General features: G+C 37.9%; 1 protein-coding gene across 3 annotated transcripts; it reads right to left on the minus strand.

The window, feature by feature from the left end:
• Window positions 1–835: 835 nt before the first annotated feature.
• LOC130413742 (GRAM domain-containing protein 2A) lies at window positions 836–21,790 on the minus strand. 3 transcript variants are annotated; one of them, XM_056739151.1, is made up of 12 exons: window positions 21,564–21,789; window positions 15,990–16,111; window positions 10,078–10,135; window positions 9,452–9,524; window positions 9,261–9,364; window positions 6,623–6,721; window positions 4,754–4,825; window positions 4,565–4,627; window positions 4,260–4,419; window positions 2,758–2,851; window positions 2,446–2,553; window positions 836–1,963 (listed from the first exon to the last, which is right to left on the minus strand). In XM_056739151.1, exons 2-12 carry the CDS (start codon window positions 16,103–16,105, stop codon window positions 1,960–1,962), a joined length of 951 nt encoding a protein of 316 aa, XP_056595129.1. In that variant the 5' UTR covers window positions 16,106–16,111; window positions 21,564–21,789; the 3' UTR covers window positions 836–1,959. The 3 variants fall into 3 exon arrangements, with proteins under 3 accessions (XP_056595129.1, XP_056595130.1, XP_056595132.1); XM_056739152.1 differs by lacking the exon at window positions 21,564–21,789 and adding an exon at window positions 16,736–16,876; XM_056739154.1 differs by lacking the exon at window positions 6,623–6,721 and having other exon boundaries at window positions 21,564–21,790.
• Window positions 21,791–21,928: the final 138 nt, after the last annotated feature.

A 21,928-nucleotide genomic window follows, 5' to 3' on the forward strand; every position in this document is an offset into this window, starting at 1 on the left:
ACTACTAAACAGACTCTGTATTCATATGAAGCTTGTAAAAGTCTCCCTCACGACCGTATGACTTTCCCTTCTGTGAAACAACAGCAGATGTTTGATTTATTATCAAATGTTTCTATCAACTGAGTTTGAGAAGCACAGTAAATATACAGTAAGTGTGACACAGAGTGTTAAAGTGACCTGTGGGGTCAAATCTCCCTCACCGTGACCCTCAAAGGGTTTGATAGAACATTCCAGACATTGTTCGCCTCAGATCTCAGTTTAACGCCTCGAGGCATCAGGCGTGTCAAGCTTAACACACAAACCATATCACAATCTCTAAACTACACAAATAGACTTCAGCAAAACCATTTGAACAAGTGTTCATCTATTAACCTACTTAATAACATCTAACGTTCATTTTAAGTTCATATCTGTCAAGCTGAGCAATGCTTAATTGTGAAAAGCACAAATCAAATTGAATTGAAGTATGTACAGTATACTGAAGAAAAGTGCAAAGATATTTTTAAGTATACTAGATGTTGTAAGTACAAGTAAACTTGTAAGTGTGGTGTTTCAATAGTCTACTACTTGGAACTACATCGGACATCTTTTGAGTTTATAAAGTGCATCTTTTAAGTATTCTTTTTAGGTTTTCAAACGAAATATCCTAATAGCAAAATACACTTTTTTTTTGTAATGCTATATTAAACAATTGAGAAGGTTTTCAAAGAAAACTAATGAAAAGCACAAAATTGATGTTTTGTCGCCCCCTCGTGGCTGAATACAGAAACACACGCTTGAGTGAAACTGCAGATATTCAATTGCACTCACAATCACCAAAAATCATCAAAAATAATCTGGTGAAAGTATTTATTAGATTTTACTCTCTACCTGTGTTGTGTCAGATAATTACAAAACAATTTTGACTTTCTTACAGCGTGGCCAAAATCACATGCATGACAACGTTCCATCTGTACAAAACATCAGCAGTACACACGTCATCTCACGTACATCACAACCTAACAATTCAATCACTGTATTAAATATCGATCTCCCACATCCTCTAGCATGTGTTTGCATGCCTGACGTGCAAGCGAATATTTCAAGTACAACCTGCGGACTCCACCTATAATGCATTTTGATACAACACATACATTTAGATAATAGAGAAACTGCACCACCCGCCGTCTGTCTGTAACATTCATCGAGAGACTCCATCAGAAGTGATGCTCATCTTTATTTTCAGCTTTACTTTGACCTGAAACTCCTCCGTTGATACACCGTCACGATTTGTGTACAACTGTGAGATTATTTCGGAAGTTTTGGAAATGCTTTGAAATTATTTTAAGGATAAAATGTGTATTGAACATTATTGACTTCCTTGAAAGCTGCAAAAAATATATTAAATTTGAGTACTTGTTAAATTTGCTTGTAAAATGCTGGAACTTAAATTAAATGTGTAATGTTTTGAACTCAATTCAAGACACATTCTCTTGAAAACAAGTTTAAGATCCTTTGCAGTGTAGGAAACACTGGTAACTGTACACACTCCAGCTTGGTTATGTTAAATGTTAACAAAACATTGATGGACAAACACAAACAGTGAGTTAAAAATATAGATATCCAGACATCTACAGTCTCTCGACATCAGGGTCGGATAACATCAGAGGGTTTCACAACCTTGATCGTAACATGAAAGTCTAGTCCGACCCCGGCAGATATTGTCCTGTGTTCTGGATACGTCCTCCACACACGTGTGTTAGGTGTGTTAGCCTATGGCTAATGTTCCCGCTGTTGGGAATCCTCACAGAAGTGCAGGCGGGACAGAAACGCTCGGGGCGCTCCGTCTCGCCCTCCGCTGGCTGAATAGCTAAACACTACTGTACTTCACTACTGCTGTCCCACATCGAGCGGATTTATCGCTGATCTCCTGCGACGGCTGTATGCTATCTGCACTGCTGGCACAGGTGTGAACAAGGGTTACCTGAAAAAAGAACCAAACGTTAAAGTGATATTAAACATGACAATTCTTATTTTTGTTCATGAAAGATTTCAGCGGTTATAGTGAATAGTTTATGAATGTGCGTTGTTCTCTTTTTAAATGTCATGTAGCCTCATAATCTTTAGTTAAATCTGAAAATGCACTTCTGCCCTGAAATGACTAACCATCTCAAACTATGTAAATTAGACAGCTTGGGCGGAGCATAAGTTAACTCCTCCCCTTCAACTGTCAGTCTGGTGCCATATAACGCAAATACAAGATTTTGTAGTTAAGGGCTTTGAAAATATTAAGTGAATAATAAATAAATAAATAATGCAAATAAAAGTTATTTTCAAATTTTTATACATCCGAAATATGAAACGTGCATATCACAATTATTTGCAACAACTGATTTTAAAATGATTTTAATACTTTGAAAAGATTTTTGGAGTGATTGGGCATTACATGTGTGTGTGTGTGTGTACCTGTCTCTCATGGACATTGAAGGTTGTGTGTTGAGGAATGAGAGCTGTTGTTCCAGACTGCACACGCGGAACGCCAGATAACATGAAGAAATGATCAGCAGAATGATGCTGTCCAACACAAACACACAAAACTGTTCTTAATCCTTTTTTCCACATAACAATAAATACTTTTATCATATAAAATAAACTCAGACTAACAGCCAGATTCAATAAGGTCTGTGACCAGCAGAGGGCGACACTGAACAGATCTAAAAACATTATTTTGGTCTTTTGAGAAGGAGAATGAATGAATGTATTGAACTTTGGACTGACAGCAGTATGAAGAACTTCAGTAGATGATATTCCATCTGACCGAGTTCCTGCACCGGTTCAGACAGTAGAATCTTCTCAGCCTCCAGACGTCTCTCTACACAACACAACACAAAACATCACATCACTGTGTGCAGAGAAATGCACTCGGTCTGTTGATAATACAGCGTTACACAACATTGAACATTGTCTCAGTCTGGTGGTTACGGTAACATGGCGTAATGTTTGACTTGTGGTTGAGAGGTGACTGACAGTCAAATGTCTGCAGATCTTCTCACACAAACACTTTGTGAATGTTTTTATATCTTCTCATGGAGAGAAACACTATCCGAAAAAATCATTGTGTCAACACAACATCATCACAGCCTGAAGAGTTCAGTGGAAGAGTCAGAATACTGTGTAAATACCTCAAGAGACCAACAGTAAACGTTACTGATATTCATTTGCAGAATGACAGATAAACTCAACAAACACAATATTTGTATATGATTATTTTTATAGTCAATAAATGATGGAGGTTAAGTATACAGTGAAGGAAGGTCAATAGTGTGTTTGTGTGTTTTTGTATTTGTTTGTGTGTGTGTGTGTGTTACCCTCTAGCGGGGTCTCTGCAGTGTAAGTGTATGTGTGTGTATATATATATATGTGTGTGTATGTGTGTGTGTGTGTTACCCTCTAGTGGGGTCTCTGCAGTGTAAGTGTATGTGTGTGTATATATATATATGTGTGTGTGTGTTTGTATGTGTGTGTTACCCTCTAGTGGGGTCTCTGCATTGTAAGTGTATATGTGTGTATATATATATATGTGTGTGTGTGTTTGTATGTGTGTGTTACCCTCTAGTGGGGTCTCTGCAGTGTAAGTGTATGTGTGTGTATATATATATATGTGTGTGTGTGTTTGTATGTGTGTGTTACCCTCTAGTGGGGTCTCTGCATTGTAAGTGTATGTGTGTATATATATATATATATGTGTGTGTGTGTGTGTGTGTGTGTTACCCTCTAGTGGGGTCTCTGCAGTGTAAGTGTATGTGGATATATTTGTGTGTGTTTGTATTTGTGTTTGTGTGTATATATGTATACTTGTGTGTGGTGTTGTTTTTATATCGTGGTGGGGACCTAAACCTGAATACACACCAACTCATGTGAACTCTTTTCACTGTGGGGACCTAAACTCAGGTCGTCATGAGCAATAAATCTTATAAATCATATCATATTATAAATCAGAAAATATATATTTTTTATTTATGTTAAGGGGATCATATATACAGTTTGTACTGCACATGGACTGCCCCACAGACATAATAAATCAGACGTGTGTGTGTGTGTTTGTGTGTGTTACCCTCGAGTGGGGTCTCTGCAGTGTAAGTGTATGTGTGTATATATATATATACATGTGTGTGTGTGTTTGTATGTGTGTGTTACCCTCGAGTGGGGTCTCTGCAGTGTAAGTGTATGTGTGTATATATATATATACATGTGTGTGTGTGTTTGTATGTGTGTGTTACCCTCGAGTGGGGTCTCTGCCGTGTACGTGGCGTCTCCTGCACTCAAACTGCTGGTGGAGTTTCCCAGCAGGTCCGGTAGAGAGGACGACACTGACGGTGCTGACGACTTCCTGCGCCATTTCAACACCGGTGTGAAGTCAGTGGTAACTGGAAACTCATCCTGACAACCAGTAAGAAACACTTCAGACTGTCTCCAACATCAAACACACAACAGACAACTGCACTGTGTTCTCATGAACGTACAGTATAAATACAGTCACGTCTGAATGAATGAATGTGTGTTATAAGCTGTATGTAACTCGTACCGTTGACAGAGAGCCGGGCTCCTCCAGAAACTCCTTCAGACTCAAGCTCTTTTTTCCATTCACCTGAAAATCAACATCAAATCATGTTTCTGTCGTTGGCAGTAAAAACACACACTGAGTGTCTGAACATGCATTTATGTGTACTAAGCAAACAAAGCAATAATACTACTGTAAATGTGTGTGTGTCACCTCTAAGTGTGTGCAGATTCTTCTGAGCACATCATACACACTGTCCCGTGACAGCAGAGACACAAACACATACTGTAAAAAGAAATAAAACACAATAGAGTTTTATAAACAACAACTGATGACTTGAGCAAAAGTATCAATTTAATCTCCCGTCTCAAAGAAACATTCAAGATCATTTTGTGTTTTTTGGTCAAATCCATCCTGAGATCTTATTGAACTCTGTGTTTTGACATCATGAAGAGGGTTTGGACTGCACTGCACCAGACCACATCATAACCCTTCTGTAAAGCATGTGAAGCGTTCAGTGAATGCGTGTGTGCAGATGTCAGGGTTCCTACACATTTTTTATTTTGAAATTCCATTCTTTTCCAGACTCAAACATACACAAGATTTGTCAGACAATTTTTAACATCTGAAAAAGTTGTGGTTTTATGTATATCTTTATAATATTTTGGGAAATAAGCAGTGGACTGTTGTAGCTCTACCTCATACAAATCAACGAACACAAAACCAAGACATGTTCAATCCACAACATCTTATTGAAATTTATCGCAATGTTAATAATGTTAATAATGAAATAACTGAAAAACTTTCAACCCACAGCAACTGAAGGATCGGTGAAATCTAATTCATTATTGAACAAGAAAAGTCCATTAACTTGGAATCAATCCAGGCCGTACTATAGGATTTTATCAATACAGAGGTCCAAAAACTGTCCCAAACAAAAAATGATATATTTTCTTGAGCAACACACAGCAAAAAATGACATTCTTATGAAGCATTTTTGTCTTGTTTTTAGCAAAAATATCCCAAACTTCTTAAATCAATATGCAGTTACATTACAAGAAAGGTGACCTAAATATTTAATCTCATTTTAAGGAGAAAAATATAAGATTGAAGTAAGTTTATGGCAAATACAAGCAAACATCTGCCAATGGGGTGAGCAAAATAAACTTGAATTTGGTTTAATAAACAAGTCGATTTTTCTCACTCGATTGGCAGATTTGGCTTGTTTTTACCATACACTTACTTAATTCTTACATTTTTCTCCTTAAAAAGAGACTAAATATCTAATGCATCTTGATTTAGGAATGTTTAGATATTTGTACCACAAAAAAAGACAAAATCACTTTTTTAAGCGCATATGTGCATTTTAGAACAATTGGAGTGAAAATCAGATAACAATAGCTAGAACCATGTCTGTCTCTTTATGATTATCAGTGATGAGCAAACACATGGTCAATTGATATTTTAACATAATACAAGCATCTTTGAAGAGCATTTGGGTTTGGAATGACAAATGTGAGCGGTAGTCCTTTGACTTCTTGTGATGCTACACACATACACATCAAATTTTTGCAGACATTTGTTTTTTATTAAGAATATGTGTGTTTGAAATATTTGCAAATAATATTGTTGTTTTAATAGGTTAAACACAACCTATAAACACACGCGAGTCAAAGTCATGTGGTTTAGGATGAACTGGTGAAGGTCTGGTCATGTTTTGTTTACTTTCAGCATTTACTGGTTTGCATTATTGGATATTACAATCGGTCGTTTAGTCTGTTTAGGTTCATTATTTAAATGTTGACAGGCGTCAAGAAAGCTCAAATTGGGAGCGCAAACAGTCCACCAGCAGATTTGATCTTTTGTCAGCGCTCCAAACATGCTCCAAACTTCATAAAAACACCCTTTTTATCAGACATTCTTCATTTACTGTTTTAGAAAATCGAATTGGGCAATAGTCTGGAAACTCATCAATACTCAATTTTCTTTTCCCCATACTAATCCAGACCTGGAAAACAGTCAAATCCATACTTTTCCAAAAGGCGTAGGAACCCTGAGATGTGCACGTGTGTGTTTCTGCACCTTCTGACTGGTGTCTGTGGTGATGGCGAGGCCGTTGGGAACCAGTCCGGCTGTCTTGTGTTTTTTGACCAAGCTCACAGAGACCACCGGTATGGCCACCTGAACCATCAGAAAAGATCGAAAGACATTTCCATTTAAATATCAGATCCAAAAACCTTCAGATGCATGTCATGTAAAATGAAGCGCTTTCACTCCGTGGCCTGAATCTTTGTACTTTCAGTTCCATTGGTGTTAAACAAGACAAAACAAACAGAATGCACTCATCCAAACCAGCCAAAAGAGAAACAGATGGAACACGGTGTCTGGGACAGATGAAATGTCAACAGATTTTAGAGAGAGAGTCGGGTCTGAGTGAGGTCATGAACTCAATATCTCGCTACTGTGGAGCAATTGGGACTTCAGGCCAAACATTTACTACAGTACATTACAGTACAAACGCTCTGTACCACAGACAGACATACAGATCACATCAGGTTATCAATCAGACATTCAATACCACCATAAAGCAAACGGGTATAATTCAGGATTTACTTTAGTCAACCAGAGTAAAACAAAAGTAAATATTAAAGTACTGTATGAACTGATATGAAAATACTATATAGTACAGTATAGTTTTGTATATATAAATCTTAATCTAGTTAATAATAAAGTATACTTAAGTGTTCACAACAGTAAATGGTGTTAAAATCGATAGACGGTCTCCAGTTTTTTTAAATTTACTATAGTAAGTAAATATTAAAGTATACTACAGTATTTTTTTCTATTGTAAATGGTAGAAAATTCATAGATGGTTTAGTGCTTTGAGCATTGTTATAGTATAAATTAAAGTATTCTACAGTATTTACTATAGTAAATAGTGGTAAAATTCATAGATCGTATAGTATTGTTTAGGGCTGTGAATCGGCAAGTACCTCCAGAAACAATACATATCACGATACAATATATTGCAATTATATTACAATAATATTTCAATACCATACACATTTGCGATATATTGCAGTATTTTAAATTGAAAATGTAAAAAGTAGAGCTAGAGATACAACATGCTGTGCACCACCTGGGTTTTCTTGTAAGGATAAGTGTAAAAACATCCCTTAGCTATGCAGAGTGGCCATGATGTGCGATGGATAGACGTATAAATCAGAGGTTTGGGTTCCCATACTAAAGATTGCGCTCCTAAAGTGGATTGCCTCTCTGAAAAGCGCTGATTTTTTACAAAGCGAGATGTGCTTTGATTGGCCAGTTAACCAGTCTGTTGTGATTGGTCTAATTCTGCAAGCGTGTGACGGAAATGTGACGCCTCTCACTATATTTGTCAATTGTACTGACAGGAACGTCCACCTTACTTCTGTATACATTTGGGCCGTCTTAGTCAAATCATATTCATACCATGAACTGACATGGATTCGTGGGGGTGTGGTTACACAAATAGTTTCAGGAAGTTTTTGTTGAGCATTCGCTTTTAGATATAATGCATCTTTTATTCCGACACTTACAGTTTTGCCATACATGTTTTATTGCATTATTATTGTCTAATACATGCATTGGGAACCTATAACACACCAAAGACACAGAAGAACACATGTTCGTGCCATATGACCCCTTTAAAAAATGTATTGATAGTAGAGGCTGTGCAAAAATATCGACACATGTAACTATCGCAATATTTATTTTTTCGATAGTTACATGTATTGCTATTTTTGCACAGCCCTAGTATTTTTAACCCTAATTTGAGTAAATATTAGAGTAAACTTAAGTGTTTACTATAGCAAATGATGTTAAAATTCAAAGAAAGATTAGAGTTTTTGAACCTTACTTTGGTAAATATTAAATTAAACTACAGTATTTTCTACAGTAAACAGAAGTAAAAATTGTAGATCGTATAGTGTTTTTGAACTTTTCTACAGTAAATATTAAAGTTAAATAATATAGTAACAAATACTGTATATACTACATTTAGGAACTATAGGAAATAACATTAATTACTGTATGTATTTTTTCCATGTAGTAATAAACAATTTTTATTTATATATATAATGTAAATGCTTTTCTTTAGCTCAGTGGTAAGAGCATTGCGTTAACAACACAAGGTTGTGGGTTCGATCCCAGGGGATTGCAAATACCTATGTAAAATGTATAGGATAAAGCAATGTAAGTTGCTTTGGATAAAAGCATCTGCCAAATGCATAAATGTAAATGTATTTTTTTTAATATATAATTAGTTTATTTTTAACTAAGTTATATGGCACTCACAAATAAAACCTTCAGCCTATTAAATATTTTAGATCCAACAATAAACACATTTATGTTTTCTGTCCAAATTTACATTCAATTTTGAAATGTTATTCTTTTTCTTGACTTTAATATCCTGGCCTGTAAAATACACTCTCAAAAACGCTCTCATATTTTCATGTTTTTCACGACGGAGTGATCTTCACACATCAAACATGATAAAGCTCAACTGTTTTGTTTGTGGTCTGCTCACAGGTAAGTTGCAAATATAGATTATCTTATCATAAACATTACATCAAATATGCATTAGTGTTTAAAAACCTTTAGTAACCCAGACACAGAGAACAGAGAAAATATCCCATGTTGCACGCACAATAAAGAACAGTCACATGTATTCAGCACAAACCTTGATGTCTTTCCCGAACAGGTTGGCATAGAAACACAGCCAGTTTCTCGAGATGTAAAGTCTTCCCTGGAGCAAGATATCCCGCAGAAGAGCACAGGAATATACTACAGCAAACACACAACAACACGTCATGTTCAGATGTAAACACAACACACAGATGATGATGATGATGATGATGTAATCATCTTTACCCTTCATGAGAATCTCCTCGTTTGGGATGGCTGAGAAGAGTTTGTGGTACTGTGAGTTGTATTTGCTGACGGTCTGTGAAGAAAACATGCTGTTGACATCTAACAGAAGAAACGGTTTAACAGCATCCTCTTTTATTTTACACATCACACACGCTGTGAATCCTGATTGGACGTGCCTGATCTTGGACATTCTACCTGACTCCGCCCATCCTCAGGAAGCTCATTTACATCAATTCATTTCAAGATCAATGTAACTATTAACAGAATTGAACTACATGTCCATCTCTAACAGTGTGTGTGTCCTCTTGAAACACAATCTTAGAACATCCAGTCAGCGTTTGTTAAGAGATGGAAAGTCCCGCACAGCCGCTGGAAACTACTTAACAGATTTGCACCTGATAAAAAGCAGCGTTGTCTTCACGGTTGATCTGTGTCGAGCGCCCAAGGGTTCGACAGATCTCACAGAGTAAGAGGTTTGTAATGTTTAACCACAATCTTACGACTGATGAAAGCTTCATGACACAACGCTAAACTGCACCGTCGCTTTTATTCATTAAGATGAAACCTTTTACAGTTCATTTTTTTCATAATTTGACAAACGGATGATTCAGAAATAGAGAACTTACTGAACCCCTGTAGCATTTCTTGACATCTTCATAGGTCAGATCATCTATGAGCTGTAACCTGAAAACACACAAACAAACACAAACAATATTCATAAATTACTAAAAAGCATATAGCAAATTATAAACACGCATTAAATAAACAAATATATAGATAAGATTTATTTATTGTAGCTTTATTCATATTTTTACTTGGTTTTTATTTTAATATAAGTATATTATAATGTATATTTCAATATATATGTATATATTTATATATATAAACTAAACGATTATAATTAAATACTATAACTATAAAAACTATATATACTATATATATATCACTTTTTAATATATAAATTTAAGTTAAATTTATAAACTAAAACTAATATAATATAATTAAAAAGTATAACTACAAACAACCAGTTTTTAGTTATTTTAATTTTAGTTAAATTTTGTATTTTATAATTTACATATACGTATTTATATATACTGAAACAAATTTAATTAAAAGCTATAACTACAAATATTATTTATATTTATTAAACAAAAACATATTATACATAATAATATGAATTATAATTTTTATTTAGGCTTTAAATTGAGCTTATACTGATTGAAAAACTTATTTAAAACTATTTCTAAACTAAGTTGAAATTTTTCATATAATATTTAGCCCTAATATACATTTTATTTGATTTCAAAGAACAGAAATGATGTAAAAGTTTGAGTAAACAATAAATAACGGTAGAAACATTCTCTTTCATTCACACAGAATTCTATCTGTACATGTGCATTGTGGATAAATGTGTAGATGCAAATCTCGTCTTCACAAATGTTCTTTGCATGCAAAAAAACTGTCAGCAAAAAGACAAACGTGCGTTCACATGCACACAGCAATAACACAAACATGTCTGTTGTCTGGATGTGCTCCTACTGTTTTTTGGACAGGACTCTGGGATCCAAATTTCATGCAAAATGTGTGTTGACAAACAGACGTGAACCCCCAAAGCTGAACTCTCATTCCAACCACAGGCAAATATGTGCAAATGAAATGAGTGAGCATTTATAAACCAGGACAAAACCCTCAATGTCCAGTTCACCTCCACACACATCCGGCTCTCAGAGACCCGCAAACTTTCCCTGGAAGCAAACCTCAACCAAAACTGACAGAACAGAGAGTGTTGTGTTTATAAAGCTTCTCATGTGTTTTAGTTTGTGTTCAGTGTGTCAGACGGGCGTCATTGGCCAACGGATCACGTCTCGCTGTTATTACAGAATATTATGAAAGGTCTCTTAGTCAAAAAGCAAAGAGAACGTTGATCTTACATCACATATGATCTATGCTTTAACTAGAGTAATCGTAGTGTTTTTGGATTCATTTGAAGTAAAACAATAGTATCCACAAATACACAAATTCTCATTTTAGTCTTTCATTTCTCAGTTATGATTTGTTTAAACATAAATGTCGTCTCAGATGTCTCTTCTTTTATTCTCAGAAGAAATAAAACCAGACACAAAGAAGGTACTTTTAGATGTACAGTAAGAGCTATGACATCAACAGCTAACATCATTTGCTCTTGAACAAAAAAAAAACATTTCTAATTGCAGGATGTCATATTTCTGTTCCAGCGTTTTTCCCGCTTCATTCCACAAAGTTCCTCTTTCACCCAATTCCCTGAACTTCCTGACACAAACAATCCATCATTGTTTATAGCTTCGGCGAGCTCACAGCGTTCGGATGTTGTTCTCCTCTTGTTTCCTTCCTGGAATACATCGGCCGTCTCTGTAACGTACAGTCAAGAGCACATTATAACCTCACAATATCACAATCTCATCTCTTCATGGCGTAATGGTGCTTTTGTAAGCAGCTGTGTGTCATATGAAGCAAACGCACGCTGCAACAGACATATTACCAACAGCCTGTTTTTATATCATTTCTTTTTCCTTCTTTCTTGTGTCTTGTCTATAATGTAAAGCTACTTCGCCACATGCACTACTGTGAAAGGACTGTTAAAAAGCTGAATTTAGTCCAAAAAAACAAACATGTTACACTTCTTAAAAAAAACTGGTAACTTTACGTTCAAGAATGCATTTAGATGCCAGATCACGTTACTGAGCTTTTCACACTAACAAAAGCAGCCGGTTAAAGGTGGGGTGCTTGATTTTAGGTGCTAACTTTAGCCTGCTGGCACTGAGATTATAAAAGTCACACCTCCTCCAAACACATGACATCCAAGTAACTACAACATAAATCCATTAAATTATTTTGGAAGCATGTTAATGCCTGTCAAACAGAAAGAGAGAACCATGGTATCGTCTTTAGGTCCCTTTGCATGCCCGGAGATGACTCCGTCATGTAATAGCTGAACCGATGTTAATTTGAGTTTTTCCACAAACTGACTTTCGTTTTGTAGATTTACTTGTTCTCGGTTCTGCAGGAAAGTTTGATTGTTGCTGATCGTCTGCCGTTCTCTGACAAAGCAGACCTGATGATGTAAGATGTCTGTGTGAACAGGGGGAGCAGTGGTATGCAAAATACGTTGGCTGTAAATGTGCACATGACCAGTCACAGCGTTCAGCCAGAACGTTTTGATTGGACAAATGTTTTTTGTTCCTACTCCTTTCAAAAACGATATATAATTATACAAATATTATGTGACCAATATACTTCTTCATTGTACAGGATGTAAGGAGATTTCCAACCTACATGACAAAAATGTTCCTGGACAGGATCACCTATTCTGCCTTTAATAAAGCTGAGATACTTGTGTAACCTGTCGTTCCATTCTGTTGCTTCAACGCAACTACACACCAGTTACTCCACAACTGTAACACACATCGTTTGACTTCCACATTTAGTTATTCAACACTTTCTGTTCACAGTAACTCACATTGTGTTATAAATATTTAGGCTAAGTATAGATACATTTGATGTACACATGTAACACTCGGTCTCACTTTGAAACTTCACATGTCATACAAACATGATCTAAACAGAACTTTTATTGCATCAGTCGTGTCATTCAATCATGCAGAAAACATTCATCTTATGTGACACATCATCACTGATGAAACAAGACACGCTAAACCTTTAAAGATGCAACATCCAAAATAACATTTTCCTCTGGAGCTTCAGTTTCAGCTTTCTGTTTCTTGTGTTGCCGACTTATAGCAGTGAACCAGCATACAGGTGAGCTCAAACACACACACACACACACACACACACACACACACTCAAGTTTACACACACACACAGAGCTGTCAAAACAAACCATGAATCACATCAAGTCATGTTTACAGATACACACTGTAAGACACGAGGTGTGTGTGTGTGTGTAAGACAAATACACTCTGACACATTTATATCCATATCTGGAGACAAAATATTAGACGTCTAGAATATGTGTGTGTGTGCGTGCGTACTATAATGTGTGTGGGTGATATTTGGTCACAGATGAGAGCCCCATAGTGTGAAAACAATAGAGAGAAAATGTTACTCATTAGATGAAAACAAGTCCATCCCTGCACAAAGAATCCTTAAAGAGAGCGAGAGAGAGAACGAGAGAGAGAGAGAGAGAAATGAGAGAGAGAGAGAGAGAGAGAGAGAGAGAGAACGAGAGAGAGAAAGAGAGAAGAGAGAGAGAGAGAGAGAGAGAGAGAGAGAGAGAGAGAGAGAGAGAACGAGAGAGAGAGAGAGAGAGAGAGAGAGAGAACGAGAGAGAGAAAGAGAGAGAGAGAGAGAGAGAGAGAGAAGAGAGAGAGAGAGAGAGAGAGAGAGAGAGAGAGAGAGAGAGAGAGAGAGAGAGAGAGAGAGAGAGAGAGAGAGAGAGAGAGAGAGAGAGAGAGAGAGAGAGAGAGAGAGAGAGAGAGAGAGAGAGAGAGAGAGAGAGAGAGAGAGAGAGAGAGAGAGAGAGAAGAGAGAGAACGAGAGAGAGAGAGAGAGAGAGAGAGAACGAGAGAGAGAGAGAGAGAGAGAGAGAGAGAGAGAGTGAGAGAGAGAGAGAGAGAGAGAGAGAGAGAGAGAGAGAGAGAGAGAGAGAGAGAGAGAGAGAGAGAGAGAACGAGAGAGAGAGAGAGAGAGAGAGAGAGAGAGAGAGAGAGAGAGAGAACGAGAGAGAGAGAGAGAGAGAGAGAGAGAACGAGAGAGAGAGAGAGAGAGAGAGAGAGAGAACGAGAGAGAGAGAGAGAGAGAGAGAGAGAGAGAGAGAGAGAGATCATGTGAGAGTCATGTGTAGCTACACCAGTGGAGTGATTCTTCGTGTCATGTGAATGATGAAGGTCAGGTGTGTAGACTGTGTGTGTGTGTGTTACAGGATGATGTCACTGACTCCGTGTGAAGACCCCTCCGGCTCAGAGAAGATAAGCTCTAATTACACACAAAGAGAGAGAGACAGAGAGAGAGAGAGAGAGAGAGACACAAACACAGAAAGAGAGCGAGAGACGTGGACAGGTCATAACTCACACACACACACACTCTTGGTCTTTTAATAGATCATACTATAGTATTTAGTGTGACCACACATGCCATGTTTCCCCGGCACATCCTGGCCTGGATTGCAAAACTGCGTCTTGATTTGAAGGCTGCGTTCTCCGACTGTGGCATTTTCGGCTGCATTTGCCATAATGGTTGTCTCATTTTTGAGTTAAAAAATCTAATCAAATCAACCTTTATTTCTCTCATCATCATTGTGATTTCACTCTTACCTTGAAGTGTTAGTGTTACTTCATGAAATAATAAACCTTGATGACGTATACACCGCAGCTACGAGTGAAAAATACTATTTCTGCAGTGTTTATAGTGATCACACTACATGTGTGCGTCTCACTGTGTGTCAAATACTATGATCTTCTACACAACACAAGCACAGCACAGAGTGTATCACATTCCCACAATGCACTGCGAACGGTATGAATGACTTTGAGCTTCTCTTCCTCGACCCTTTCATCGGTCATATTCACACATCTGATACAGAACTAAATGAAATACATACATGAACTTGAACTGCTCAGAAGTGTGCGGTCTGTTTATTGGTTGACATTTCACCACACTCTTGTTCTAAAACAACACTTGCGTGTCCAGTTGCCAAAACCTCTTTGACTGCTTTTAGATTTGATCAACACAACACTTCATGTCATATTCTTGATATCCTGAGGGGATTTCTAACACTGGCCTTGATGATAATTGAAAAACAAGCGACTGACGCCATTTTCATGCTCTTCATTCATCACTGTGTTTTCATTGCTGGAACACAACACACACGACGCACAAACCCATGTGCACAGCAGAAGCACAAGTGTGTGTTTTAGAAGGTAAACAGGGTGATTTTTGACCCAATCCCTCTGCGGTTCAGCAAACCTGCGTCACTGAGTAATAACACTCTTGGTGTCATCTCCAGAGACGGACGTGTGCCGGGCTGAATTGATGATGGGCAGATTTGGCTTTGATGGCTCATTGAACTAATCTGGTTTGAGGAGATGAATGACGTCCTCTGAGACGCTGTGTTTGTGAAGACACACGCTAAAGCACCATCTGCCTGCACATGTTTTGCCGTGTCACTCAGATGGAAAGATTTGTTTAAGTCACTCGGCGTTGTGCACACGAGCTGCAACAAACCTGATGTGATTTCATAACTTGATCTGCTCAAAGGTTCTGCTCCATGGCCTGAAAACCTGTTTTATTAACCCCATGAAAGCGTCATTACATAAGCACAAAGGTCAGAGGAGGTTTTGTGTGTGTTGTGTTGTGTTATGGATGAACTGCTGCCCAACCCTGAACACAAACCTGTACGTGAAGAACAAGAACAGACTAGTTGGAGATTTCACAGGCTTATAGAGACCTTATGGACGGATGTCATGTATAAAACACTTCCCTGCATTTGTGTTTGACTCCATCTTAAATCATACAGTCAATGTACGTTGTGTGTGGTACTCACATGAGGCTCTGTCTGAAGTGAGCGGGGCACTGGGGGTCGTCCTCTTTCTGGGGGTCCGTCAGCTCGATCGGCATCACCAGGCCCATGTCATCGGGCTGTTCGATGAGCGCCGTCATTATTTTCTGTTGACAAATCACAAAGAAAGTGAAACAACATGCGGGCTACAGAGCTTCAACTGAGCAAGACAAAACACACACACACACACAAAGACGGCCGTTTTAAACACTTAAACAAGTTAACAACATTGGTTTGAAAAAAGACTCAGAACTTGAATCATGTGTTTGTCCTGACGCAGGACCTCAGAAGACATGACCTAGAAAAGTGAATTCGTTTATCGGGATTAGTGTGACCTCAAAAACTGACCGGCGCAGTAAAACAGGCATCAGCTAATGCGGCCGAATCATTTTCATCTGATCAGTCAGCGTGTGAGAATGAGTCAGACGTGGATTTAAAACCCACCGTACAAACAACAACACAGACACCTACTGAAAAATTCATCTGCTAACGGTGTTAAAGGGACAGTTCACCCAAAAATGTAACTCCAAACCTGCGTGACTTTCTTTCTTCTTCTTCAAGAACGTTCACAGTGTGAACCCAAAACAACTGAGACATTTCTCGAAAAATCTTCTTTTGTGTTCCACTGTAGAAAGACTGGTTTTACAACCACACGAGGGTGATTTCGTATTTTAGGAGAGCCGTGTGCACGTCACATGTTCAACTTCAAAGAGAACTTCAGTCTCACTTACCGTAACAGGAAGCTTTTGATTAAAAATCCTTTTGCCAAACACATTATTTCAAGTAAATGGTCGACCCGTCCCTTTAAATGCTCAAGATGTGATTATAAAACGCAAACGTTCTCTTGTGAATTTATTGGCACACAGTGAACGCTCAGACACACGCAGCACATTCTAAATATAACCCACCAACCCGCAGTGTCTGAATGGATGGGCTGAGAAATAAGCTGATAACAAGCACTAAATATAGAGGTGTGAATGACCACAGACACGCTGACAAACACGCAACACCTCTGACTGCTTTAAAATACTCTTCAATCATTCCTGGAGCAAACCGGTTTTTGATGGTTTGATCGATATCCCTCTTGTGTTCCTGTTTGCTCATGATGCAGAACCGCAGAGCATCTCAAAACCTGACGTATATTGTCAGAATGCGATGTTCAAGATAAAAGTAAACGAGTTGTTCACATTCAAATAGATATGATATCTGGACCAATAAGATTCTTTATTAATAAAGGAATGTAGGAAGTTTGAAGTCACATGATCACTGATCGTCTCATCCGTGATTCATCTCTCAGTCCATCAGCTCCAGTATGAGAACTGTCATGGCGTCTTCTGAACACCAGTGTTTTGGGAGAGCGATTGTTTTTCCTGGAGCTCATCCAAGCTGTGAACACGTGACCCCCTGGGAAAATCTACTGGAGTTGGGTAAACCCGGGACACGGAGGACGAGGATGGCATATCTCACAGCAGTCTCACAATATCATGCTTTTACACCGGCACGCTCGCTTTACATAAAACACAAAATCAAAAACAATGAGTCTATTTTCTAAGTATACAGGCCTGTTCACATCAAGAGGTGTAAAGTTTAACATTAAAATCAAATGAACTTTGATTTGCTGTCAATAGCTGTCGATCCCAAAGAAGACAGGTTTCCATTACAGATTTGAGAAAAATTTAAGCAATGTTTCTAAATGTCGATTAAAAGAGATTGTGTTTCCGATAAATGATGTTATGCGATAAAAGTGTATTTTGATTCTTCTTGCGATTACTCATTCTGGCCGTACGTCTTCTTTGAACGTTTTATGGCAGGTTGCAAAAAAACTATAGTGCCATCTACTGTGTTAAAAGAGTGAAGATAAATGTCTATATTTCCTTATATATGTTCATATTACCTCACTGATCCTAATAAATCCCCAAACTCTAGTGTTCCTTTAAGCAGGGAACATTGTAATGGCATAATGTAAACGAGTGCAGCTATAACTTCATACTACAGAGGAAGGATATTTTGTGACCACTTTCACATTTTTATCCAGTGTATGAAAGAGAAAACAATAGCTGGGTTTCGCCAAATTTTGAAAAAAAGTGAATTTGCAAAAAAGATTTGACGCTCGCTTGGGGTGATATAGACAAAATTACACTTAAACAGTTTCAACAAATGAAATTTCCTAAATCACAGCTGATAAACTCTCCCGGGAGAACTTTATTTTACAGTCCTGTTTCCTATTTACATAGTGTGTGCTTATTATAGTCAAGATTATAACAGGGTAATAAATGGGTACTACCACTAAACCTAAACTTATCCCATGTAGTTACTTTAAATGAGCCAGCACTTTCTTAGGCAAGTACACTATAGGTACACAAACTGTAAAATAAAGTGCAACCGCTCTATTCTTCATAAACATTAAGTGAGTAACTTTAATTGAAAGTCACTGAGTACAGCTGTGACACGTCAGAGGAGACACGACCCTCCGGGCTGAGTCTGGTTTATCTCGAGGTTTCTTTTTCTCCATTTATTTATCATTGAAGTTTGGTTTCCTCGCCACAGGGCCGTGTTGTCTTGCTCACCGGGAGACTGATTTTATTAGATACATGCACTGTGCTGTGTTTGACCTCTTCTGTGTTTTTCTCCTGTAAAGCTGCTTTGGACGGTACACAGTTGAATTAAATTGTATCGCTGTGTGGCTGTTTACCTAAAATCTCTACATTTGTTTCATTTTTCATGTCTTTTCTTGTGAAGTTTCATGCCTGTGGCAGTGCAAACCTCTTAGGTTTCATATTTGTTTCTATGTTACTGGAGACATCTTGTTTCCTTTGAAGTCCTCGCACAGATGTGAGATCTCACAAACAACGGTCCTTCACATCACCATGGTAACGGCTTTAAAAAGGACACTTGTGGGTGTGTATATGGAGTCGACGTGCACACTTGTCGGGTTGCAGGTAAACGAAAGGCCTCAAATACTGGCACAGACTATAAGTGCTGCTTTGTAGTACACTTCATATTGAGTGTATGCATCCAAGGGCGTTTCATGAGCAACACTTAAATACACACGCAAAAAAACACTGAAACGAAGACCCATGACTGTTTCCATGGTTACCAGCATGAGAGCAATACATGATGCTGGAGTCTACATGCCAAGTCATTAGATCTGTTTTTTATCATACTTTCTCGTCTGCCAGGTTGTGCAACACACGAGCAGTATCCAGCGTAAATAATGAAATATTTCAAAATGTTTCATCTAGCAGCCTATATTAATAAGAAAGACAGTCTGATCTTTACCCCACAAAAAGATTTAAACATGTATTTGATGCTTCATACTGTTTTACTGATTCGACATAATAACTTTGCACACAATTCAATCTCCTGCTTTATAAAGTCTGTCAAAAGCATCATTGTCATTTTCCATCAAAATCAATCAAAGCATCGTCCAGGAAACCAGTTGGGAAGCGTTTGACTTGAGTGGACACATAAGAGCTGGAAACAATGCAAATGTATGGAAATATCTCCTCCCAGCACATTCCACAGCTCGACTTCATTAGAAAGCGACAGCTCGACATGCATGTACACGCTGGACTGACATGACAAACAGTCAGCTATTCTAAATACTTAACTAAACCAAATGACATTAAAGATGAACAACACTGATTCATGAGAACATCACACCCTCGCAGGTAACATTCCCAGTATTCTTGTCTGAAAGGAGCAGAAATTCAAGTAACCACACCTGAGGATAAATATAACCAGCGCGAACTGACAGCAAAATGTGACGAGTTCCGTCTTAAACCTCGTCAGTAAATAATCACATACGGTCACATCAGATAAAGATCTTCACGGGTTTGAACATTTGATAATCGTTTCCATTCTCATCCATTCACGACCGTCCATTATTCTAAGCAAAATGTGAATAAATTCATTAAGTACAACAAGCAAGCAAGCTGTGACGTTTAAGCATGACGTTTCTGGCCAAAACAAACATTAATGACATTTGCGTGTGTAACAGGAGCCCAACATTCCAGTTTGACTTCTGATTCTGACATTAATACAGACTTAACTGAGCACAAAAGCACACATTCCACTGTCACTGTGACAAGATAATCAATCTTTTATTATAAACGCTGAGTATGTACACACAGCAAACCCACACTCTTCTGCCTCCTGTAATAATATCCTCCCCTAACTCTGTTTTAATAATACATGCCAGTTATAGCCATAATGCACAAAGGGTGTGTGTTTACCGTGTGTGTCAGAGGTTGACGATTGTCATCAGCACTGACTGAAAACTCTTGTCATTATGCCGGGAAAAATGAACATTTTGGCATTTTTTCCGATCAAAGCTGTGTAACTGATCTAAGCATCAGCAGTCAATGCAATGGGGCTTTGGGTGTTTTTAAGGGACATCACAGCAGGAATGTCCAGTGAGCGAGTTGAGTTACATCAAACAACAGATGAACACAGTGGGAATACTCACACGCACACACACACAGACACACACACACACACACACACACACACACACACAAACAAACACACACACGCGCACAAAACATAATATAAAAGAATGTATGAGATTTCAATTTCTTCACTCTTTCTCTCTCTCCTTAAAGTGAAAGTTCACCCAACAAGTGAAAATCCTGTCATCATTCGCTCACTCTCATGTGAACACAGAGAAAGATGTTTGCAAGAATGTTAGCAATTTTCAATTCTGTGACCTCACCGACTGGCGACGAAACATTTAATGGTTTTCCGTAGAACCGTGTTCTTAAAATCTTCAAAATATCTCACTTTGTGTTCAACAGAACAAAATGTTCTTCCTACTAGGGTTGTGGATGATGTTACAGAACTAAAAATTGCTCACATTCTTACAAATATCTTTCTTTGTGTTAAACAGAACAAATATGTGTATAAAGGTCTGACAGAACCTGAGGGTGAGTTAACGATGAAAGAATTTTCATTTTTCAGTGAACTATCCCTTAAAGTTACGCAGCTGCTGTATACATTTTTAAAACCCACACGGACATACACTAAACTTTACAGTAACAGACCACCCTTGGGATATTGAAGATGATTTTACTAGTGTTCAAGTGTAACATAGTTTTTGGAATGATTGACGTGTATTTTTTCTACAAACACCATTCACGTTTGTTACTGTAAAAAAACAAAATACAACTGCCTTTTATTCATGGTAAAGGGATTAACAGAATGTAAATATATAACCAAGCTTTTCGGGTTAAAATTAGTCATTAAAAAAAAAAAAAATTGAATAACATCAATGATTGATATATTATTTAACAAATGAGTGGCCTTTGCACAATCTATCTATCTATCTATCTATCTATCTCGTTAAGCATTTAATGTTTGTTGACACGTTAATATTAAGGTTTTCTCTGAAATTGTGTTTCTCTTAAATTGAAAACGTGCGAGATGTTCTCTACTAAAGACATCAAACAGTAACACAACTGTATCAAACACTGTATACCGATCAACATCTCTCAGAATGCTCGAGATATCAACAATGTCTCCAGTGATACAGTAGCGGATATGAATGTTTCCGTCGCTTACCTTCAGAGAGAACTCCAATCCGACATTTCACGACGAACACGGCTCATCTGTATCTCCATGAAATCTCACTGTAATTCGCGCGTGGTTGTCGCATCAAAGCAGCCCACACATCCGAGACTAAATCGGTCTTCAAGGACACAAACGACGATGGTTACCGAGCGCTCATGCAACGGGAAATTCTGCAGACCGGTTGCGACTTGTTGCTCCGCTGTGCACAGGCGCAAAGGGAGGTGTGGCCTATGCGCGTGACTCCGCCCCCTCTCGGTACCACGGCTCCTGCAGTCGATGTTCAAGGACGTGGACGGATGTATCTGCGAATCCCTCGTGCAATAGAACTTCATCCTCTATAAAGTGTCACTTCTCAT

Source organism: Triplophysa dalaica, chromosome 24, assembly GCF_015846415.1.
Source record: "Triplophysa dalaica isolate WHDGS20190420 chromosome 24, ASM1584641v1, whole genome shotgun sequence".
Lineage (NCBI taxonomy): Eukaryota > Metazoa > Chordata > Actinopteri > Cypriniformes > Nemacheilidae > Triplophysa > Triplophysa dalaica.

Bases quoted from the DNA above. Each gene is read 5' to 3' on its own strand.
- LOC130413742 (XM_056739151.1), bottom strand. From the start codon at position 16,105: ATGACGGCGCTCATCGAACAGCCCGATGACATGGGCCTGGTGATGCCG. The intron at 10,136-15,989 runs GTGAGTACCACA...GTGTGTTTTCAG, and splicing joins CACTTCAGACAGAGCCTCAT to GTTACAGCTCATAGATGATC. The intron at 9,525-10,077 runs GTAAGTTCTCTA...TTTTCTTCACAG, and splicing joins AGAAATGCTACAGGGGTTCA to ACCGTCAGCAAATACAACTC.